The 22,402-nt window shown below is 43.4% G+C and overlaps 1 protein-coding gene and 1 pseudogene across 1 annotated transcript; both read right to left on the reverse strand.

The window, feature by feature from the left end:
- Positions 1–5,476: 5,476 nt before the first annotated feature.
- On the reverse strand, positions 5,477–7,742 carry LOC123114669 (B3 domain-containing protein Os12g0591400-like; annotated as a pseudogene).
- Positions 7,743–13,448: 5,706 nt separating this feature from the next.
- On the reverse strand, positions 13,449–19,958 carry LOC123115749 (kinesin-like protein KIN-12F). The gene is made up of 16 exons (XM_044536844.1): positions 19,809–19,958; positions 19,653–19,736; positions 19,450–19,573; positions 19,221–19,334; positions 19,056–19,148; positions 18,809–18,969; positions 18,652–18,726; positions 18,461–18,548; positions 18,305–18,363; positions 18,153–18,216; positions 17,996–18,061; positions 17,556–17,921; positions 14,375–16,861; positions 14,202–14,309; positions 13,952–14,112; positions 13,449–13,878 (listed from the first exon to the last, which is right to left on the reverse strand). Exons 2-16 carry the CDS (start codon positions 19,658–19,660, stop codon positions 13,608–13,610), a joined length of 4,245 nt encoding a protein of 1,414 aa, XP_044392779.1. The 5' UTR covers positions 19,661–19,736; positions 19,809–19,958; the 3' UTR covers positions 13,449–13,607.
- Between the last annotated feature and the right edge of the window lie 2,444 nt (positions 19,959–22,402).

Below are 22,402 nucleotides of genomic sequence, written 5' to 3' on the forward strand. Positions count from 1 at the left end.
CGGAGGGCGGATGCATACTTTATTGGTTCCTGCCACGCAAGATCATATACAAGTGGATTAGTGATACAGTTAGAGAGCCATGTCTATCATGTGTTATTAGTATCATACTTGTAGTGATGACTCTAATTTTCTCGAGAACGTTTACTACTCAAGCACTATTTCCCTTAGCTTAGTCTCTTTATTTTTCTGCCTTCAACCCTTTTATTTGTCTTCCTAGAAACCTACTCTAATAGGCTATTTCCAAACTACGGTTTGGGTGCGTACGTAATTGCGTAAGTAATAGCGTAGTTGCTGGGTTTGTAATTCCTTTGTATTTGCTCCCTGTGGGTTCGATCTTCACTTATCAAGAAAGTGCTAGAACACCCATGTGCACTTGCAGGTCATCGGTAGCATTCGGAGGCTCTGAGGAGATTACCACATCTTTGTCATACTCTTTGTAACCGCTTCAAAAATTCGGAGCAAATGGTTTCAACAATTACAAGACAGAAACTCCAGACGCTTCGGTGGTTTCAAGTACTTGGCAGCTCCTAATAGGTAGGTTTTGCAATGGCTATATCTGGACGAACTGGTTGGCGGTTCTGACTGGAAGGTCTTAGCAGATCTGAGGTGTGAATTTAGATAGATAGAGTGGATAAAATGAAAGCTTTTGAGGGCACTGGAGTTTGATCTTTAATCACTAAAAGAAAGATACTCAGCTTAGCAACCCCATTCCCCTTTTGATTGTATCTGCATTCCTAGTGTGATCTGGATCACTAAAATGAAAAGGAGAAGTCCTTGGCTTTCCAACACTTGTCTTCATGATAATGTATGGGTGTCACCTTACATCTCCTTTGTTGCAACCTAAGGGAACTTTCCAAAAATAAGCTAAATCTAGTAAAATCTTAGTCCCTTGAGATATGTTGACATCAATTACCAAAATACATTATGGGAATTTTTTGCACTTTTAGGAACTGGTCACTGCTAGGTATATAGCCTAACAGCTAGTTGCACTCCTAAGAGCAGGAGTTTGTAGTAAGTAGAAAGATTTCCCTTGCTGAGAAATCAAGGTATCAATCCACTGCAACAAGAAGCATAATTTCTGCAACACAAATAAAACTTCACTTGTGTCCCGAATAGTGCTAACAAGGGTATCAACCTTGCTAGTCTTGCTAGTTGCACAAGACAAATAAAAGATAATGTGGTAGATAATAAAGTAAAAATAAAGTGCATGTAAAATTTGTTGGAAGGTTTGTGAAAGATAGATTTCTATTTTGGTGCCCTGGTTCTCAGTTTTGTCCAAGCCAACTAACTTTGCTTCTTTTTCCCCTCCCAACTCCACCACCTGCTCACAAAAGGCCAAATGGAGCATTTTCGTTGGGTCAATCATGTTGACCATTAGATGGACGAGTTCATGACGAGTGGGACCATGAAAAATGTCGACACATGGGGCCGCTTAAAATGTTTACATGTCAATGGGCCCTTGCTAAAAAAACAAACCCACTCCTCTCTCTGAATATCCATTTTTTTTAGCCTAAGCTCATCTGCACCCTAGGAGGAGAAAGTTCAAAACAAGTACCAAAAAAATAAGAAAAATCCAAATATTTTTGCATGGAAGACAGTTTAGTGTGTGAGGTGCACACCAAATTTCACATCATTTGGACACATGAGTTTATCTTAGAAAAAAAGACAAATTTGGTAAGAAAAATACATGAACAGAAAACTTTTTCACAGACTCCAAATTTGTCTCTTTTTTTGCCGAGATCTAGTCGCATGTCCAAATGATTTTAAATTTGGAGCGCACCCCATGCACAAAATTATCTTCCATGCAAAAAATTGGAAGTTTTTGAATTTCTCTACTATTTTTGTGAATTTTCTGCTCACCATGGGTGTAGCTGAGATTGGGCACCGAATCACCTTGTCAGACTGCAAATTTGTCTTGTTTGCCGAGAGCTCCTCACATGTCCAAATGACCTGAAATTTGGAGCGGACTACACTCACCAAATTATCTTCCATGCCAAAAAATCAGAATTTTTTGGATTATTCTACTAGTTTTTCTAAATTTCCTGCTCATCACGGGTGCAGCTGAGCTTGGGCACCAAATCACATCGTCCTCCTCTCTCTCTCTCTCTCTCTCTCTCTCTCTCTCTCTATATATATATATATATATATATATATATATATATATTACATGTGGGACCAATAGTGCAAGGGGAAATCAGATGAAAAAAAGCTCCCTATCTCTCTGTCCATGCCGGTGGCCACTGGACATGGCGAAGGTGGCTCAGTGGTTGGAGGCAGCCTGCAGACTCCCACGTCAAGGACACCCTCCTCGCTCTTCTCTCTCTCGCCCTTTCTCGCACGCTCCATCTCCCTGTCTGCTATCTCCTCCTGGTGGAACCCTAGCGTCGTCTAGGTCGGAGTCGTGCGCTCGTCTCCAACCACCCCAACGAATTGAGAGCACCTCTGAGGCCGCCTCACCATCCTCTTCCATCCTCGTGAGTCGTATGTGCTTTGATGTAGTGTAAAACCGAATTGACCACTTCGTCCTCGACTTCGGCCGCCATAATCTAAAAATAAGATTGAAATTTGAAATTTTGCAAATTTCACAAGAAATGGACCATATCCATATCATATCTCCATATAAGGTGACGATATTTGTCACAAACATGGGGCTTACCATGCCAAAGGGTGATTCCAAATTTTTGTTATAAAAGTAAATAAATCATTTTTCAAGTGCCAAAAATGGTTTTTTTGTGAACCAAGTACCACAAATAAGATTGAAAATTGTACTTTTGCAATTTTCACTTGAAATGGACCATATTGGAGGCTTACTACCGAAATATTTTGAGTTTTTGAGCCTTTTTGCTATATTCCATCGACTAAATGAATTTCTGGACATTTACCAAAAGTAATTCAAAATTGAACTTCAAGTGTGTCATAGTTTGGTTATAAAAAGTGGAAAAATCCTTTTAAGGTACTTAGGTAGGATTATATGCAATATTCACAAAAAAAGTTGAAAGATTCAACCCCTTTCTATGAATAGCCATGATGACAATGTCGAAAAATGAAAAAGATTCCAAAAAAATGCAAACCTTTTGCATGGAGTCCTTTTATGTGTACTACTTTCCAGGAAAAATGATAAACTAGGAATACAATGATTATTTAAAATAAGTGTTCACAAAATGGACTATCATCTATGAAGGTTCATGACTTTCAAGCCAAATGACCCAGATCATGGCTATATCCATGTCATATTTCCATATAAGGTGACAATATTTGTCACAAAAATGGGCCTTACCATGCCAAATAAGATTGCTAAAGGGTGATTCTGAAATTTTGTTATAAAAGTAAATAAATCATTTTTCAAGTGCCAAAAATATTGTTTTTTGTGAAGCAAGTACAACATAAAAGATTGAGAATTGAACTTTTGCAATTTTCACATGAAATGGACAATATTATAGGCCTACTGCCGGAAGATTTTAAGTTTTTGAGCTTTTTTGCTATATTCCATTGATTAAATGTATTTCTGGACATTTACTAAAAGCAATTCAAAATTGAACTACAAGTGTGTCATAGTTGAGTTACAAAAAGTGGAAAAAATAATTTTAAGGTACTTTGGTAGGATTATATGCGGTATTCACAAAAAATTGTTGAGACATTCATCCCCTTTCTATGAATATCCATGCTGACAATGTTGACCCCATTTTGAATAAAAAATGAAAGAAAAAGAAAAAAGATTCAAGAAATGTAATCCTTTTGCATAGAGTCTTTTTATGTGTACTACTTTCAAGGAAAAATGATAAACTAGGAATACAATGGTTATTTTTAAATAATGTTTAGAAAATGGACTACCACCTATGAAGGTTCATGGCTTTCAATCAAAATGACCAAGATCATGGCTATATCCATGCCATATTTCCATATAAGGTGATGATATTTGGCACAAAAATGGGGCTTGCCATGCCAAAGGGAGATTCCAAAATTTTGGTATAAAGTAAAAAAAATCATTTTTCAAGTGCCAAAATTGGTGTTTTCGTGAAGCGGGTACCAAAAATAAGATTCAAAATTGAATTTTTTTTTGGCATTTTTCACATGAAATGGACCATATTGGAGGCCTACTATCAAAAGATTTTGAGTTTTTGAGCCTTTTTGCTATATTCCATTGATTATACGAATTTCTGGACATTTACCAAAAGTAATTCAAAATTGAACTACACGTGTGTCATAGTTTGGTTACAAAAGTGGGGGAAATCATTTTAAGGTACTTAGGTAGGATTATATGCAGTATTCACAAAAAATTTGAAAAGACTCAACCCCTTTCTATGAATAGCCATGCTGATAATGTTGACCCCATTTTTGCAAAAAGTGAATGAAAATGGAAACAAATTAAAAAAATACAATCCTTTTGCATGGAGTCCCTTTATGTGTACTACTTTCCAGAAAAATGGTAAATATGACATTTTGTTGAATTTTTTTTTATATTTTTCAAGTGCCAAAAGAGGTTTTTCGTATGTGTGAAGCAAGTAGCACAAATAAGATGCAAAAGTTCACTTATCCAATTTTCACACAAAGTAGACCATATTGCCAAAAGATTTTGAATTTTTGAAGTTTTTTTGCTATATTCCATTGATTATATGAATTTCATGACATTTGAAGAAAATAATTCAAAATTGTACAAGTGTGTTATAATTTGGTCCAAACAATTGGCAAAAATCATTTTCAGGTACTCAAGTAGGATTGTATGTAGTATCCACAAAATATTTGAAAGAATTAGAGAGCAACGATTCGGTGCCTAGGCTCATCTGCGCCAACGCTGAAGAAAAATTCAAAAAAATCTAGAAAAACTAAAAAATCAAATTATTTTGGCATGGTAGATAATTTGGTGTGTGAAGTTAACTCCAAATTTCATATCATTTGGACATCTGAGTAGCTCTCGGCAAAAAAAATTGGGTTCCGTAAAAAAGTTTATTGTTCGTGTACTGCTTTGACTTAATTTGTTTTTTTGCTGAGAGCTACTCATATGTTCAAATGATTTGAAATTTGGAGTGCGCCTCATGCATCAAATTATCTACCATGCAAAAAACATTGGATTTTTTTTATTTTGGCAAACTAAAAAGCAAACAAAGCAAAGAATGATATAATTCATGACGCTCCAAGCAAAACTTATATCATGTGATGAATAAAAGTATAGCTCGAAGTGATATTACCGATAGTTGGTAGAAGAAAGAGGGGATGCCTTTGGGGGCATCCCCAAGCTTAGATGCTTGGGTGTCCTTGAATATTACCTTGGAGTGCCTCGGGCATCCCTAAGCTTAGGCTCTTTCCACTCCTTATTCCTTCATCCATCGTGATCTCACTCAAAACTTGAAAACTTTAGCACACAAAACTCAACAGAAAAGACAGGAATCATCTAAGGTTGTAATCTTTGTATGTAGATGGCTGGATCACCGATCTGGGCTTCAGAAGGGCATTGCATGAGAGTTACTGCATTGGGCGGCTAACAAGTTTGGCCATCTGGCACTTCTAGCTTGATTTCTTCAGATATCTGCCCTCTTACATTGTTTGTGAACTTTTTTGGTATGGTCTACAGGAATAATGAGATAGGAATATGTTTTACTTGTGAGCTAAGGCAGTCACTATAAAGGCAATCAAGAGAAGCCTACAAATTTAGTTTGTCATATGAGATTAAAGTACATTCTGTTCTTCAGGATGGCACATAGCTTCTGAAATATTTCTTTTATTTGGATCAACAACTATCCAATTGTCAGTTTGTCTTCATGCGTATTCAGCTATCCTAAAGCCATGAACATTCCATAACCATATGTAGACTTCACCACAAGATCGTGGTTCTTGAGGTTCTGGTTTGAAATCTCATCCCCCTCCAAGTAAACAGGTACATAGTTCCCTCCTGTGCAATCTCCTTTTCTTTTGTATACATAAAATAGCTTAGTGCTGCTAACTTTGCTAGAAAATCAAGAGAAAGCATGTTAAAGTTCTGAACATAGAACTTTGATTACTCAGACATGCTTCATGCAATAATTTAATTTTTCAGTTAAGTATATTGAGAGAATGGTTTTGAAACCCCCAACTTTGGCATGAAATTTACAGAATTGTTGGATCAGTTCGTTCCCAAAAATAACAAGCTAAAAAACTATAGAAATTGTATATTTGCACACAAAAAACATGTAATTGACAATGTCTTACCACTCCATTTTCTGAATCATTGACATCCATCTTAACCATGAAGAAATGCATTTTATCCATATGCTGCCAATAGTGAAATACAGAACACCCCTTGCATGTTGTGTGACATTTGCTCCTCATGTTACCAGATCTACCATGTTAGTTGAGATGAAATTGTTAGAGAAACTTTAGATCCGATTTCACACATGCAAGTGTTGTGCACACGCGTATACATATGTTGCACAAAGGTAGACGAGCTAGTATGCATCACATAACACTAAGAAAAAACATTAACTTTACTAATTTATAAAATTATAGGCAAGAATATTACTCTCTCTGTAAAGAAATATAAGAGCATTGTTGTTGACCTTTCATTTCTTGGTGATTGCATATGATTATTCTGAGACATGTCCCTTTCATTGACTCAAGAAGTGTTGTTCATGGTAACACATGACAACTCTTTCTCACAACAACTTTGATCGAATATTCGAACATCAAATCTGGAGCTCCCACTGTACTCAAATAACAAGATGTCACATTGTTCAAGTTCATAAGCACTGGCAAACGTTTCCCATCCAGATTGAAAGACTAGGTCATTCCCTTCCTTGGAAACCCGAAGGTTATATGTTTTACTATTTGGCACTTCTAGCTTGACTTCATCAGCTATACGCACTCTGATATTGTTTGCTAACCTTCTTGGTACATCATGTAGGAACAAATAAATAAATCAATGGGAGCTTTCTTGATTGAAAAAAAACATATTTCCTGTAAAGGCAATCAAGACTGCCCTATAGAAGTCAGTTTGTTAGATAAGACCAACACTCATTTTATTTCAGCATGTCACTTCTCTACAAAAAACCAGCATGTCATTGAAAATCTCATCAAATGCAGCCGGAGATACATTGGAGCAATGTGTCAATGTCTCACTGTGACCCTCTTGATATTGTTGTTTGTAGGAGCACACTCTTCATCATATAAATAATTAAAATAGACCGTCCTCAAGGCACATTCTGATGAGATAGATTAATATATAGCTATATGATAGACAGGTTCCCATAATAAATCTAGTATCAGGAATTAAGAAGCAACCATTAGATGTCATTACTGACATTGGCTTGGGAGCCCTGAAGGAAAAAAATTACAAGCCATTCGAACCAGCATGGTTGGCTTGCTCCCAAGCTGCAGGAGGTCAGTTGGCCAAAAAACGATAACAATTATGCAGTAGAATATCGCCACCTCCCCACAAAACAAAGAGTAGAACATCTCCACCGGGGGATAGTCAAAGGTGTTGACCTGCAGCCGGACAAAGAGCCAAATCAGATGTGAACGGAAGTGCAGCGGTGCCCACCTGATAAGCTGATTTGGCCAGAAGGTGAAATCCTGGGGAAGATGCCTTTACTGATCGAGCGGGACTCCTCGCCGCTCCTCAGAGCCCACAACGGTCGCGGAGCGGACCTACGATGCGCAGGTAGAGGCCTCATCAGTTGCTTCTTCCTCCACCATATGGATTTCAGGTTGCAGGCGATGGAATGATGCCCAGCTCGCATCAGTGTCCCAACATACAGAGAGTCGTCGGTCATGAGGCGGACCAGCTCGATTACCGGAGGAGGAGCGCATGTCGATTTGGTTGTGCTCCTCCACGATGGGCGGCAACGGAACTGCGTCCCGGCAGGAGTCCAACACCCCAAGAAGCGTCAAAGGCGAAGAAGACAGGCAGTCTTGTGGGAGGAGCGCACTTCACATGGAGATCGTCTGTTGCCGTCACGCCGTAGGGAAAGTCAGTCTTTTTGTTTCTAAGGGAGCTATGGTTGGCCTTCAGGGTTGTAGGTAGGTGAAAAGTTCGAAAGGGGAAGGTGGGTTCAGCTATTACACTTGGAAACGAAAAGAAACAACCAGCTGAAATGGAACTGAAGCGGAAACAACTGATGCTTCATTTGCACTTTAATATGAGAGGGGAATCAACGCTAGTAACTGAATGTGTGTCGTGACATATGCACTTTAATATTGTGGGGAAGTACGACTGGGACGGGAGAGAAACTGGTCAGGGAGAGAGATAGTTGTAAACTTTTGATTGGTTGGTATCTGATGACATGGCATGCTGAGTTGGACCATTTGCATGTTAAGAGAATGCCTTATAGTGGGGAGCAACTTCTTAAGAATGGTTAATTGGTTGGTATCTGATGACATGGCATGCTGAGTTGGACCATTTGCATGTTAAGAGAATGCCTTGTGGTGGGGAGCAACTTCTTAAGAATGGTAGATAAGGGTCTAAAAAAAATACTTCTATCAAACTTTCTCCTTTTTCGGATGCAAAGAAGGTTGATAGGGAATGTATGGTTGATTCTGGGGCAGCCATACTTAGGGCTGTGGGTGATTCTGTGGCAGGTGAAGCCCTTTTCTCTCAAAAGAAGAACAAGGGCCAACTGAATGTGTAGGGGCAATGCAAGGCTGGGCTAGAAAGAAACAAATAGCATTGCCGGTGGTACCAGCATCTGGCATCAATCATGTTGTTTTAGGCAAATAGTTCAAAGAATGGAGACAGAAAGTTACAAGTATTTGAAAGAATTAGAGCCACTTTTGTAAGAGTACTGCCATTCAATCCTATACTCTTCTCAGGAAGCACATTTACAATACCAAATACAACATGTATCACAAATATCCCATACAAGAGCCATCTTTTAGGGCACTAATAAGAAGACAGCCATGCACTCAGCAATGCCGGCCACTGCATGATCTGAAAGTCTAAAAAGTAGAAAGACAAGAAGCCTCTTACCTTTGCTAAGAAGCCCCACGAGCCAATGCTTATGTAAGGAAGTGGCCACAATGCCATTGAGGTACCCAAGCCCAAGGCCTAGGCCATACATCCTTGCATGAACAGTATACCATACTGACTGTACAGACGTACCCCATTCAAAAAGTCACTCAAATTTGCAGATGAAAGCATGACATAATAAGACCGACAACTTTTGGTTTCTGAGCACAAGGAATCTACTGACATATGTTATAAGCATTCTCTGCTTTCAGTGAAGTCTAATAACTAGAGTGTCGTAGGAGATTGTCAGAGTATCTTGTGGTGCAACTGACAACTGGATAGCAAAGACAGCAACAGAGCTCGGAATCAGAGTATCAAATGTTCAGATACGGGCTCCCTTCTAGTGGGAGTACGGGCCACTCGGGTGGCATCCTCCTAGGGGTGAAGGATGCCACCTTTGACGTGGGTAGCATGGATCGGGGTGAGTTCTTCGTGAGCATGGAGATCTTCGAGCGGGCCCTAAACTTCAAATGGGAAATCATTGCGGTTTATGGCCCAGCCGACCACCGCCACTCAGAGACCTTCCTCGGTGAGCTCCGCACGAAGGTGGCGTCCGCCCAGCTACCGGTTGTGGTAGGAGGTGATTTCAACCTCATCCGTTCAGAGAAAGACAAGAGCAATAATTTGGTGAACTTCCCTCGGATGCAGATGTTCAATGACTGCATTGCTGACATGGGCCTTCGCGAGCTCGATCGAGTCGGGGCCAGGTTCACTTGGACAAACCGACAAGTGGAGCCGACTCGCTCCGTTCTCGATAGGGTCTTCGCCTTCCCTGAGTGGGACATTCGTTGCCCCCTAGCTTCGCTCCGGGAAATTAGGCGGATTGGCTCAGATCACGTCCCCCTACTCCTCTCTTCGGATAATGAGCATCCTCCCCTACCGCCCCGATTCTGCTTCGAAACCTTTTGGCTGCGCCAGCCTGGGTTTTCCGCCGTGGTAGGCGCACGGTAGCGCGAGGCGTGTGAGGCCCCCCATTGATCCCTGTCGGCCGTTGACAACTGGCACTTCTGCGCCAAGCGGTCACGGCAATTCATGAAGGTTTGGGGTGCAAACGTTGGCCGGGACATCCGGGAGCGGAAAAAAGTCCTCCTTGCAGACATCCAGGCTCTCGACCTGCAGGCTGATGCCGCTGGACTCTCTGCCGATGAATGGATGCTTAGATACGACTTGGAAGACCAGCTCACGGTCATCTACACAGACGAGGAAGCCTACTGGCGTTTGCGGGGTACTCAGAATTGGGTCCTCAAAGGGGACGCCAATACCGCCTACTTTCAGGCGATCGCTAACGCCCGCCGACGCCGGAACTCCATCCCTCTCCTTTGGGACGGAGCGACCCTCCTGCAGCGGCCCGAGGACATCCGGGCTCATGTTAACGGCTTCTATAGAGACATATTCTCTGCCTCCCCTCGGGGAGGTCTTGCCCTTGCGCAAGACATTTGGCCTGCCCACAGTTGCGTTCCGCATGTGGACAACGCGGCCCTCACGGCACCGTTCTCTGAGGCAGAAGTTTGGGCGGCAATTAAGGGCATGAATCCATCCTCAGCTCCCGGTCCAGATGGGCTCCCAGTGAAGTTCTTCCAGACTTTCTGGGAGGTGATCAAACCTGAGGTGATGGCCCTATTTGATGAGTTCTTGGTCGGGTACATCGACCTCGCCCGACTCAACTTTGGCGTAATCACCCTCATCCCCAAAGTGACCGGGGCCTTGGATATCCGCCAATTCTGACCGATTACAGTGATTAACATCATCTTCCGCATCCTCGCGAAGGGGTACGCCATTAGGGTGGCCCCTATTGCCGACCAGATCACTCACCCTGATCAGTCGGCCTTCATCCATGGCCGTTATATCCTTGACGCACTCCATGAGGTTCACATCAAACACCTCAAGGCAGTCTTCCTGAAACTGGACTTCCACAAGGTCTATGACACGGTTAGCTGGTCTTTCCTTCGGGAATGTCTTCTCTGTAAGGGTTTTGACGATCGTTGGGTGACCAGGGTGATGCAGATGGTATCCTTGGGTCGGACCGCGGTGAACATTAATGGGGAGATCGGCCCATTCTTCCCCACTTTCTGTGGGGTACGCCAGGGCGACCCCTTCGCCCCGTTCCTGTTTAACATAGTGGCCGATGCTCTGGCTGCCATCCTTGATAAGGCCAAGGCTGCGGGCCACATTAAGGGTATAGTCCCACATCTTGTTGGAGGGAACGGGATCTCCCTTCTCCAATATGCGGATGACACCATCATCATGGTGGAAGGCTCGGCGAGCGATATTTCGAACCTCAAGTTCCTTCTGCTGTGCTTCCAGCAGATGTCTGGCCTTAGGGTCAACTTCGACAAGAGCGAGGTGATGGTCTTGGAATACTCCCAAGACGACCGCCAGAGCATTGCGGATCGGCTTAACTGCCAGCTTGGGAGCTTCCCCACGACGTATCCGAGGATACCCATTAGTGACTCTAGGCTCACGGTGGCCGACCTGCGCCCCACAGTGGGGAAGCTTCAGCACCATATCGAGCCCTGACAGGGTCGGTGGCTCTCGAAAGCAGCCCGTGTGGTGCTTATTAACTCGTCCCTCTCCAGCCGACTCTTGTTCATCATGAGCTTCTACGGCCTTCCGGAGACTCTTCATCATGAGATCGCCACAGTCCAGGGGCGCTACTTCTGGGCCGGTGAGGGTGATAAGCAGAAGTACCACATGGTTAGGTGGTCAGAGATCTGCAAGCCTCGCGACCAGGGCGGTCTCAGGATCATGTCATCCAAACGCATGAACATTGCCCTCCTGACTCGGTGGCTTTGGCGGATTGCCAACGGAGATGGTGGACTGTGGCTTCGCATCATTCAGCAGAAATACCTCCGTGGCCAACCTCTTGCTTTCTGCCAGCGATCTGGGGGCTCCCAGTTCTGGCAATCCGTCATTCAGCTCCTTCCGGTCCACTGGATCGGGACCTCGACTGAGGTCGGATCTGGCACTGCCACACTGTTCTGGTTCGATAGATGGACTGGCGACTTGCCCCTCGCGGCCCACTTTCCCGACATGTTCTCCATAGCGGTTGCCCCGCAGATCTCTGTCGCGGCAACCCTTATTGACTTGGGGCAACTCGCGTTTCGGAGACCTTTTGGCCCGGCCGAGACCGCCGACTGGCAGGAGCTGCTCGACTGCATTGCCTTGCACGAGCCTGATCTTACGACCGAAGATGACCGTTCCAGTTGGCGACTAGAGCCTTCTGGACAATTCTCAACCAAATCTCTTTACCAGGCCATCGCCCCCTCGCCTGGCCATGAGGCGCTCTCCTCCATCTGGGAGATTCGCCTTCCCCTGAAAATTAGGATCTTCTTGTGGCAATGGATTCGCGGTCGCCTCCCGTTCGACATGGAGGTCCTGAAACGCAATGGCCCTGGTGATGGGCGATGCCCGCTCTGCGGGCCGGAAGAGGACTCGAACCATATCTTCTTCACCTGCGTGTCCGCGCAGTTCCTATGGAGCTGTTTCCGCGAGATAGTGGGTGGAAGCTGGGACCACAACAATTTCCCCGCTCTCTTCGCCGACCTCCAGGCAATCCCATCCGCGGTACACCACATTAGGTGGCTGGCCATTGGGGTGCTTGCCTGGACGCTGTGGACTGTTAGGAATAAACTTGTGATTCAGCGCATTCCTCTTTGTCATGCTACTGACGCTTTGTTCAAATGGTCTGGTTACTTGCAGCTTTGGCGGCCGCTTAGCCGCCCCAGGAAGAGAGACGCCATCACATCCATCATCTCCCAGCTTCGCACGATGGCTCGCCGGATGGCTCCATCGCTTCCCCCACCACCACCGGAACCAGATTAGATCGTTATCTTCTCGCCATCGCCACCGCCCTGCCGTTTATGTGTTATTTCGTCGTGTTCCTGTGTTGGGCTTGTTGTGTTGTGCCCACAGCTGGACTTAGGTCTGTTGGTCTCTGTGTGTGTGTGTGTGTGTGTGTGTTGGACCGGGCCGCGGTGGCTTTGTGTGCGTGTGTGGTGCGTTTTGTTGTGACCTTGGTACTTTGTGCTTGGTGGTTGCTTTATTTATAAAGCGGGGCGAAAGCCTTTTTGGGTAATGTTCAGATACCCTATCCACATATTTATGTCAAGTTCAAGTTTTGTCCCTTTATGACAAGGTGCCCTACTCACATTTAACACTCGATGTACATTTATGGGAAATAAACTCACAGTACACAAAAGAAGTAGGACTTGACCTGGAGCGAATACCACAGATAGGGAAGATTCTCCTGCATTGCTGTCAAATTCAGTGAGCAGAATAGGGCATGAGCAGTCACTTATCAGGACTGAACCAGCCAGGCAGTCAGGCATAATCAGGTTAGAATCTTTCAGAGATTTGTTTTTTCAACAGGCACAATGAAGCGCATAAAGCATGGTAAGTTTGTCTCTGCACTGGAGATATTAAATCAAAATGCATTTGCAATAAGTAAAATTCTTTCATTTTCCGTAACCCAACATTGCATTATATTTAACTCAATTTCAAGTTAGGTTCACCATCAATCAAGTTAGCACAATCATAAGTACAACGACAAAGCTATACTCCATCTACTTTCAAGACGCTGCTGCCATTCAACAACATCCTGCTAGACAAAAAAATTGTCCTGATTTTGACCCAGCTACCCCAAGCTGTTGACCCAGCTATAGTCTGGTGAGGGATTTTTGTAGTTGCGCGCCTTCCGAATTGCAGCTTGCTTTCTTTTCAGTTTTTCCATAAGATGTTGCACTCTGGGATCTTCATTAGACATGGGTTGCTGTGTACAGTGCATGTCAAGCTCAGTTTTTGACCTTGAGATTTTTGTAACCCTTTTATCAGGAAGCTCGATGCTTTGGTGATTATTCCCCTGCTGCTCATCAAGTTCATTGTCATTATGTACATTTCTTGAGTGTCTGCAGGAGAAAGTTAAGGCAAAGGTTAACCTTACAACATTGGAATTGGTAACAAAAATTTGAATCCATGCACCTGAATGAGTCAGTCAAATCAATCCTTTTATCTTCCACAGAACTCCCTGCTTCCCCAGAGGATGGTACAGCTGACATTTGTTGCCTGACTTTCTGCAGCTCCACCTCTAATTCTTCTCTCTGCATTCTTTGTCGTTCTGCTTCCTTCTTGATGTCGCGCACCTTAAGGGAAATAACCACTGTTATTGTTAAGAAAAGTTACAGCAGTAAGTAACAATAAATCAACACTGAAGTAGAAGTAGACAGCTCACCAGGTTCTCCACAGCACATACATCAGTTCCAAGATCATCAACTGACCTCTCCAATAGTTTTACTTCTTCATCCTTCTTTTCAGCATATGTCTTCCTTTCATCCGCTATCTGTAGAAGTACAACACAAGGGTTATACAAGGAAATTAATGCAAGCAGTATTAAGAGATACGCACCTGTCGAGCATCCATAGCAATTGCTTCATTTTTTTCGGCCACTGCCTGAGCCATCTCCAGCTTCTCTCTCAACATAAGCACCTGAGAGTCACAGTATTGTTTCTCGTAGGAAAGCTTGGAGAAGTCATTTTGCAAGTTTTGAAATAAGTTGTTCCTTTCATCAAGTAAATTTCTCAGCTCAATCAACCCTTCTTCCATTCTTTCAGTGGAATTACTTCTATGGGCCAACTCCTCTTTCCTAGAGTAACTGATCCGTTCAATATGGTTGAGCTGAGATCTCAATTCAGTGTTCTCCACAGAAACTGCATTTAGTTCACCAACTGTACTTGCTAGTTGCTCCTCTAGCACCGAAATCTTTTCATTACTCTTCATGATTTGAGCTTCTAGTGGCTGGCTTCCAGAAACAAGATTATCAAGATCATGTGATTTAGAAGCAACCTCAGGTTCTAATGATTTAATTGCTTCAGCCAACGCAACAAGTTGATCTGCTTGACCTTTTGCAACAGATGCTGACTCCTGTAGTATGCTAAGATCAAATGACAAGCCCTTTGCCAATTCATCTTTCCTAGCTAGTTCAGACTGTAAAGAGGAATTATGGGTGCTCAATTCCTCAACAGACAATTGAACCAAGTTTAAGTCATTGGACAACTTCATCATCATGGTTGATTGTTCATCGATGTACATTTGTACTTGAGCAGTAATTTGTTCCAAACATGCTTGAATGGAGACAGATAACTTCTCCATATCAATATTAGAAACCAAATCAACCATCCTGCTGTCCTTGCGCAGAATATGTAGCATTTCATGTCTCAGTGAATCATTCTCTGACTTCAAAGCATTTTCAATTGAAATTCCGAGTTTAATGACCTTGGCTTTCAACTCAAGCTCTTTACATAAGGCTGCATGGGAGCATTGCAACTCCATAAGATCTTTGGCTTTTCCATCTCGATCTGTTTGCAAGGATCTGATGTTGGACTCTAAGGAGTCAATTACATAACTAAGTTTTGGGTTTTCCTTGCTCATTGCAAGTAGGCTTTCCATAACTTCATCCTTGTCCCGCTTCAGGTTCTTCAAATGAATCATTATATTACTGTTCTCCTCATGTAAATCATAAATTGCAACACTGCCCAAATCCTGGTCAACTCTCCACAAAGTTACTTCTGTCTTCATCCGTTCAAGTACTTCAGTAAACATAAGGTTCTGTTTTTGCAGTTGTACCTTGTGTTGCTCCAATTCTGAAGCAAAAACAAAAGATTCAATATCATTTTTAATTGTATTGATCATAACCGACTCGTGGTGGTAGTTTACAAGCCAACTGCACAACTCAAATTCATTGCACCCGTTAATATCATTTGCAGGTATACCACTGTGTACTTCAGGCAGACTCACAACCTTAAGCATCGTGTCCTTTAACATTCTATTGAGAAACAAAGCTTTGTCCAACTGGTTATGCAGCTCTTCTTTTTCTTTGGATTGAGCTGCCAAAGAACTCCTGTTGGTAGCATCAATCTCTTCAGTCAAAACGGATAGCTCATTATACATGGAACCTGACCGTGCCAACATTGCTTTTTCTTGTGCTTGCAAATGCATAACTTTCTTCCCGAAAGAATCCAATCTTGAGCTCAGTTCAGTTGCTTCTTGTTCCTTCTTGGCAATACAACAAAACCTGCTGTTGATGTCGAGTAGTAACTTTCTTTTGAGAACACTACACATTTCCAGTTCATTCTTTGCTTTATCATTGTGCTCTCGCAGCATAGATATCGAAGAATCAGATTCGCGGATCCCACGCTGAAGGAGACCATTTTCTGCATGCAGCCCAGTAATTCTCGCCGACAAAATCCCCATATGGCAGAGGTGTAACACAGAAACAGCATAATCTTTTCCAATTATCTCTAACCAATTCTCCTCCAACCAAGCTCTTGCCAACTCTGCAAACTGCTGAAGTTTTGACTTCATCCATTCAATATCAGACAAAACAAACTCAAGGTTCTCCGCTAGCGAATTCTTCAGGTGTCTGATGCCATCTTCCAGTTCAAGAGCTACCTCATTTGCTTCAAGCAGGCTTGATCCAAATTTATTTTCCATATCCAGGTAAGTTAGTTCCTTCACATCCAGCAGCATCTTCAAACTACTGACCTCACTTAGCAAGTCATCCTTTTCAATAGTAAATGAAGATTCCTTTTGCTTGTACTTCTCTGCTTGATGTTTTGCATTTTCATTCAATTCCACCAGTGCCTTGACTGTAGAGTCTGCATCAGCTATAGTTGCCTGTGCTTCTTGAAACTTGGCTAAAAGAATTGATGCCTCAACTGATTTCTGTAGTGCAAGACATTTTGCCTCTGCGAGCTCAAATTCAAGTGCCTTGACTGTAGAGTCTGCATCAGCTATAGTTGCCTGTGCCTCTTGAAACTTGGCAAAAAGAATTGATGCCTCAGTTGATTTCTGTTGTGCAAGACATTTTGCCTCTGAGAGCTCAAATTCAAGTACCTGAAAGAATTATCACATTTGAAAACAAGAAATAATGATCGACCAAATCAACAAACTGAATTATTAAACATAACAATTTATCCTCGAATACATGCTCTCTGTTGCTTGTATGCCAAAATAAATTAACAAATGCATTGATCCAACCACATCAAATTCCATCATGTCTTGCAGAGCCAATACAGTGGTGAATTGATCCAACACATGAAATTTCACAGAGTTCACTATTTATCATTCGCCAGAAGATGGTTAGGACTCAGGGATATTCAGCAGATGATGCTAAATTACGCCATAGGTTCTTTTGAGTTCTTTGATAATTTTGTTCCATGTCTAAAATATAAAACAACTTTTTTTGAAGAATAAACCTGGCAATAATAAACTTTTGTATGAGGCAATGTCAGTATGTTGCATAACCTAAAGAAGGACAGATTTCTGCAAAAATCCATAGAGCACCATAAAGCACTCTCCTACTACCTATTACTTTACACATTAAAACCATTTTAACCGAAAAAGGCTTTCGCCCCGCTTTACCTACTTGTATAAAAAATCTAGTAAAATCCTTACTGGAAATAGAAACGAATCTACTGTGAATATATGCTAATTTACAAGTCGAACTGTTTAATTTGTTCAGGAGGACACAAAACGAATTATGCAATGAGAACTTCAATGGAAGCCTAATGGCCTTTCAAGACGTTACCTCTTTCTCTTTATGCCATAAAATAAGTGATGTTGTGGCATCACAATCCTTTTCTTGCATATCTATCTCCAATTCTTTCATTCTAGCTTCATAGCCCTTCTCTTTGTCAATTATTTCTGACTTCAATTCAAGGGCCTCAGAACTTAAATCTTTAATAGTTCTTTGACTCCAGAGATGGCATTCTTCCGCATTTTCCTTTTCTTGCAGAAGCTTGGTAAATTGAGACCGCAGTATCTGCAATTCGCAAATGGCAGATTCCCTGTCCTTACATAGATGACAAACAACCTCAGCTTTGCGCTGCTCTTCAGTTTCAAGGGCTCCATGTGTTCGAGGCACATGTTCAAGGTTGATGACAGCAAGCTCCTCCTGATAAAATGATCTTTCAGTTTACAGCACTGTTATACAGAACGAAAGTAGGACTAAAATTCTGCAGACATAACCTTCAGGACATGTATCTGATCTTGCAAAGCACGCACATCCCCTATAGCATCTTCATTGACAACCGCCTTCAGATTTGAAGAGAACAGAAATTTCAAGTGATGGTAACCTACGATATATTTGTAACAAAAGAAACTGACTTAAGAATGAAATACATACATTGTTCTGAATGAGCCTTGCACGCTGAGCAAACTTGAGAGTACTGAGTGTTCCATTACTTGAACTACATGAACACACAAGAAGTTGTATGAGCATCCCAAACAAGATCTCATGCTTTCTTCAGTTTGGATCAAAGTCACAGAGTTCATTACCACAATGAAGGGCTGACGTTTGCAATGATCAATGTCTTGGAGTTTCCACCAAGTGAATCCTATAAGCAAAGGGAGTAGAATGACACTGGCTAGACATCAAGGGAAAACAGCAACAAGTAAAACAATAGCATGGTATTGGTATCTCGAGGTTCTTACCTGGAGAAGAAACGTCAATCTTGAGTCCCTGTAAGGAACATGCCTTTTCTTTCCATGTGTAAGATCAACTAAACTCATTATCACATGGCTGAAATTCACAATCCAGGAAAGTAGCCATGACTGAATAAAAGCGTAAATAATCCTTTTTCATATTAAAATATGTTTTGCGATTTTGAGTGTTAATCACGAACCTGAGTGTTGATAATGATTTGTTGATATTAGAAGCTTCCTTCAGCCTCTCACCTTCAGCACCAGATGACGTTTGCCTGATTTAAATGCATATATCAACGGATTGGGATTTCAGACCCGGCCAGATAAATTGTGAGGCAAGTGAGAATATAGATCTACCTTTCAGACCCGGCGAGATCAACTATATTCAATCGTGCAAACCGTGTGTTAGATATGGAATCCTTCTCCCACCTACTCTCAATAGTGCATGTGAGAACACTGTGGGAGCGGCTACTTGCATGATTCATATGCGTCATAGAGACTTTCCTATTCGCAGAACCCTGCAGTAGGTTTCAGGCATATGCACACAGACAGTCATCATAGGATACTTGCAAGAAGAAGAAAATCCTAGAAAAAACGTATTTACCTGCATCAAAAGTGTTATGATGTCACTGACGCACGTAACTTCACGTTTAGTCACATTTTCAACATAGACACCAACCCTCGTATCTTCTCGGAGCTGCACATCAAGTTTCATGCTTAGTACATCGCACTACTAGATCATACACTTAGCAACAGCAAGAAAGCATACTTGAAGATTTGTGGATGAAGGGTCAAGAAGATCTGTAATTTGTTCATTGTAAATCTCCAGGAAAGAACACTCGCAGTTGTACTTAAGGTTCTCATCCCTCCTGCTCTCTTCTTCCTGCAATCTCAGGATTCACACATAACAGATTTGGAATCCATAGCAGTATAAGACACATCACAATGTTGTCAGCAACAAGCCTTGTGTTATCAATCAACAGAGGAAGAAAAATTACCGCTCTGATTCTCGCAATCAAGAACTCAAAAATACGTGGTGTCATGCCACATTCTGGACCAGGCTTCACTCCCAACTCACTGATTTCGCCAAGCATTGTGTGTGTCTTCCCACTTCCATCCAGTCTGCAAACAACTTAATGTTTAACCGCATGAATATAACTTTACATTATAAGTAAGAAAAATTAAGGTTATAACAATATACCTGCCCATAAGCAAATACACAGCTGTTGTATCCAGCCATACAGTTCTCCACCATTCGTAAACCAGCAACTAGAAAAAGCACTTCCTGCAAATTCAAGATTTGATCACAGTCCAAGGATTAGCACAAGAGCATGAACCAGATTGTTTTGAAGCTGACCTGATTCACTGACTCACAAGCAACGTGGTCGAATGTGAAGCGAGTTTCTGGCTGTCCAATCCATGTGATGCTCTGCGCACTTTCTTGTTTCAAACACCGACTGTGACCATGAAGATTTTTCTCTGTGTCGTTTAAAGGACGGACACGGATAACAACGTGGATATTAAACCACAAATGTAAAGAATTCGTATAGCAAAGCCGACTCTCCAACACATGCGCTGACTCAAATTCAGAACTAAAATACACACTTGCCAGTTATAAATGGAAACAGAAAGGGAAAAAATATCAAAGAACGCATGTCTTGGATAGTACACAATAACAGGAGAACTTTCCAAATCAAACATTGTTATTTAGTATACTAGATGAGGTAAATGAATTATGGTTAATTGTGATGAATGAGTAAACGATATGCACTTGCTCTGTCATACTCCCCAACCAATCAATACAATTGCACTAGGTGCTAGGTAGCAGCAAAAAGAATTCAGCGGTAGGGCGTACCTGCACGTTGTTCTCCATCCAGAACGAGGGGTCCTCCTGGAGCTCATAATGCGGCACCTCCGCGGAATTTACCACTATTGCCGGCAGACACCTCCCCACCATCGAGAACCCCAACTCAAGCCCCCGGGCACCACCACTCCTCTGTACGATGCACGCCGGCTTCCTCGCGCTTTTAGTTGGCTTCCGCTGCACAGACCCCCCATAGGCAGTCTTAGCCCGATGCCCACGAGGAGTGGCGGCAATCGCGCCACGGGGGGCTGGGCTCACCCGCGACGGCGTCTCCTCGCCACGTGGTGCGAACCGTCTCCGGGACGGGAGCCTCGGCGTCTCCACGGGCCACTCCAGCTTCCTCTTCAACCGTGCTGCCGGTGTATGGACGGCGAGCAGAGGAGGCCGGGAGGATGCCATGGTGGAGTCCTTGGTGACGACATGGACGAGTTCGGGAACAGTCTTGCCGTCACGGGCTTGTTCCGCCTCAGGAGCCCTCGCCGGAGTACGGCAGAGAGATCCGCCGAGACCGCCCACCATTCTGCACAAGCACCAAACCGAATGTAAGAATGAAGAAAACCAGAGAGCTGGTGACATGTCAAAATTAGGAGGCGGCGACAACGATATCCTATATCGCCGAACCGAAAGATATATACTACAAAGAGTTCTCAGCCTACAGTCAAGAGCACATCTAAACAGACTAGGATCGGATGTGCATTTCACAATTTTTAAAAAAATGCATATATTATATATCTGAGTGAACCTTAATTCCACGCCCAAAAAATGGAAACGAATTTGAATAAACGCATGTAGAAAAATCGTAATCGCCGGCCTCCCACCCCTAAACCCTAACCCTGGTCGCAAATCGTACGACAATCCACAAGCACCCCCAATCCCCGTCCCTCTGACAACTCATTCGAACTCCGATAAAAACCAACAACAAACGGCAAGAAGAATCGCCAATCACCAATCGCAATCGAGTCGCCGACGAACCCCCCCCTTGATTCCCCTCCGATTAAGCACCCACACGCCGCCCGTCGGAACCCCACGAAATGCGACTGGAAAGTACAATGCGGGTGCGGGGAAGACGAACGCTACCGGCGAAGAGGCTGCGGGCGAGCGCGATGGGCGGAGGGAGAACGCGGGGAGGGACGAACTCGTCCACCTGCTCGCCGCCCCCAATCTCTCTCTCTCTCTCTCTCTCTCTTCGGTTCGAAGTGGCGGGCGCGGCTAAGGAAACGAGGCGTGGAGGTGTAAAAATGGGACCCCACTCAGTTAAATAAAGCTGAGCTGAGCTGAGCTGAGCTTCTATCGTGGTCGTGGTTTTGTCTTTCTCTGTTGGCCCAATTTCAAAACGCGCCCTTGCTTTTATTTCTCCTGGAAGCAGAGGAGACGCCGCCGCCGCTCGCCTGCGACGCGCTCCGCCGCCCCCGCTCGCCGCAGGGCTCCCCGCCGTCGCCGATCATCTCCAGCAAGGTACCCAGCCGCCGCAGCGCCTTCCTGCGACGTCAGTTGCGCCGCCGCCGATGGTTCAGTGGGTCCTCGTGGGCTCCAGCGCCGTCGCGTTTGCGCTCCTTCCCGCGGGGTGCGGGGTTTGATTCACTCTCCTTGGGCCGGGTCGTGCTTGCTAGGTTCGCCCCCGTCCCTTGCTACTTGCTCACTCTCCACAATTTTTTGGCAACAACCGAAACCCTAGCTAGCTACTCCCTCCGTTCGAGTGTACTTTCAACTTCGCTGGAGGAGTTTGACCGAGTTTGTGCAAATATATATCAATGTTTGTGACATCAAATAGGTATATAATGAAAATATGTTATACCATGAATCTAATGCTACTAATTTGATGGCATAAATGTTGGTGTATTATTGTATATAAGGACGAACGGAGTAGCTTGAACAATTAACACGTCGCTGGCTTAATTAATTACTCTGTACGCTGTGGCTTGTGTTCAGGTTGATTGAAGGAGGGACCAAGGAGCAGTGGTCGCAGCTGTGTGTGAAGCTGTGTTTGTTTCGGTTGGTTGTTTGAGATTGTCAGCGTCTGGGCCGTGGGTTGTGCTTCTTAACAAGGTGATGGCTTCTGCTTGTTGGAGACAAAGGGTGCTTCCCTT

The sequence above is a fragment of the Triticum aestivum genome, chromosome 5B (assembly GCF_018294505.1).
Source record: "Triticum aestivum cultivar Chinese Spring chromosome 5B, IWGSC CS RefSeq v2.1, whole genome shotgun sequence".
Taxonomy (NCBI): domain Eukaryota; kingdom Viridiplantae; phylum Streptophyta; class Magnoliopsida; order Poales; family Poaceae; genus Triticum; species Triticum aestivum.

Bases quoted from the DNA above. Each gene is read 5' to 3' on its own strand.
- LOC123115749 (XM_044536844.1), bottom strand. The intron at 17,922-17,995 runs GTTATGTCTGCA...TCATTTTATCAG, and splicing joins ATCAGATACATGTCCTGAAG to GAGGAGCTTGCTGTCATCAA. The intron at 14,310-14,374 runs GTGCGTATCTCT...GTACTTCTACAG, and splicing joins TTGCTATGGATGCTCGACAG to ATAGCGGATGAAAGGAAGAC.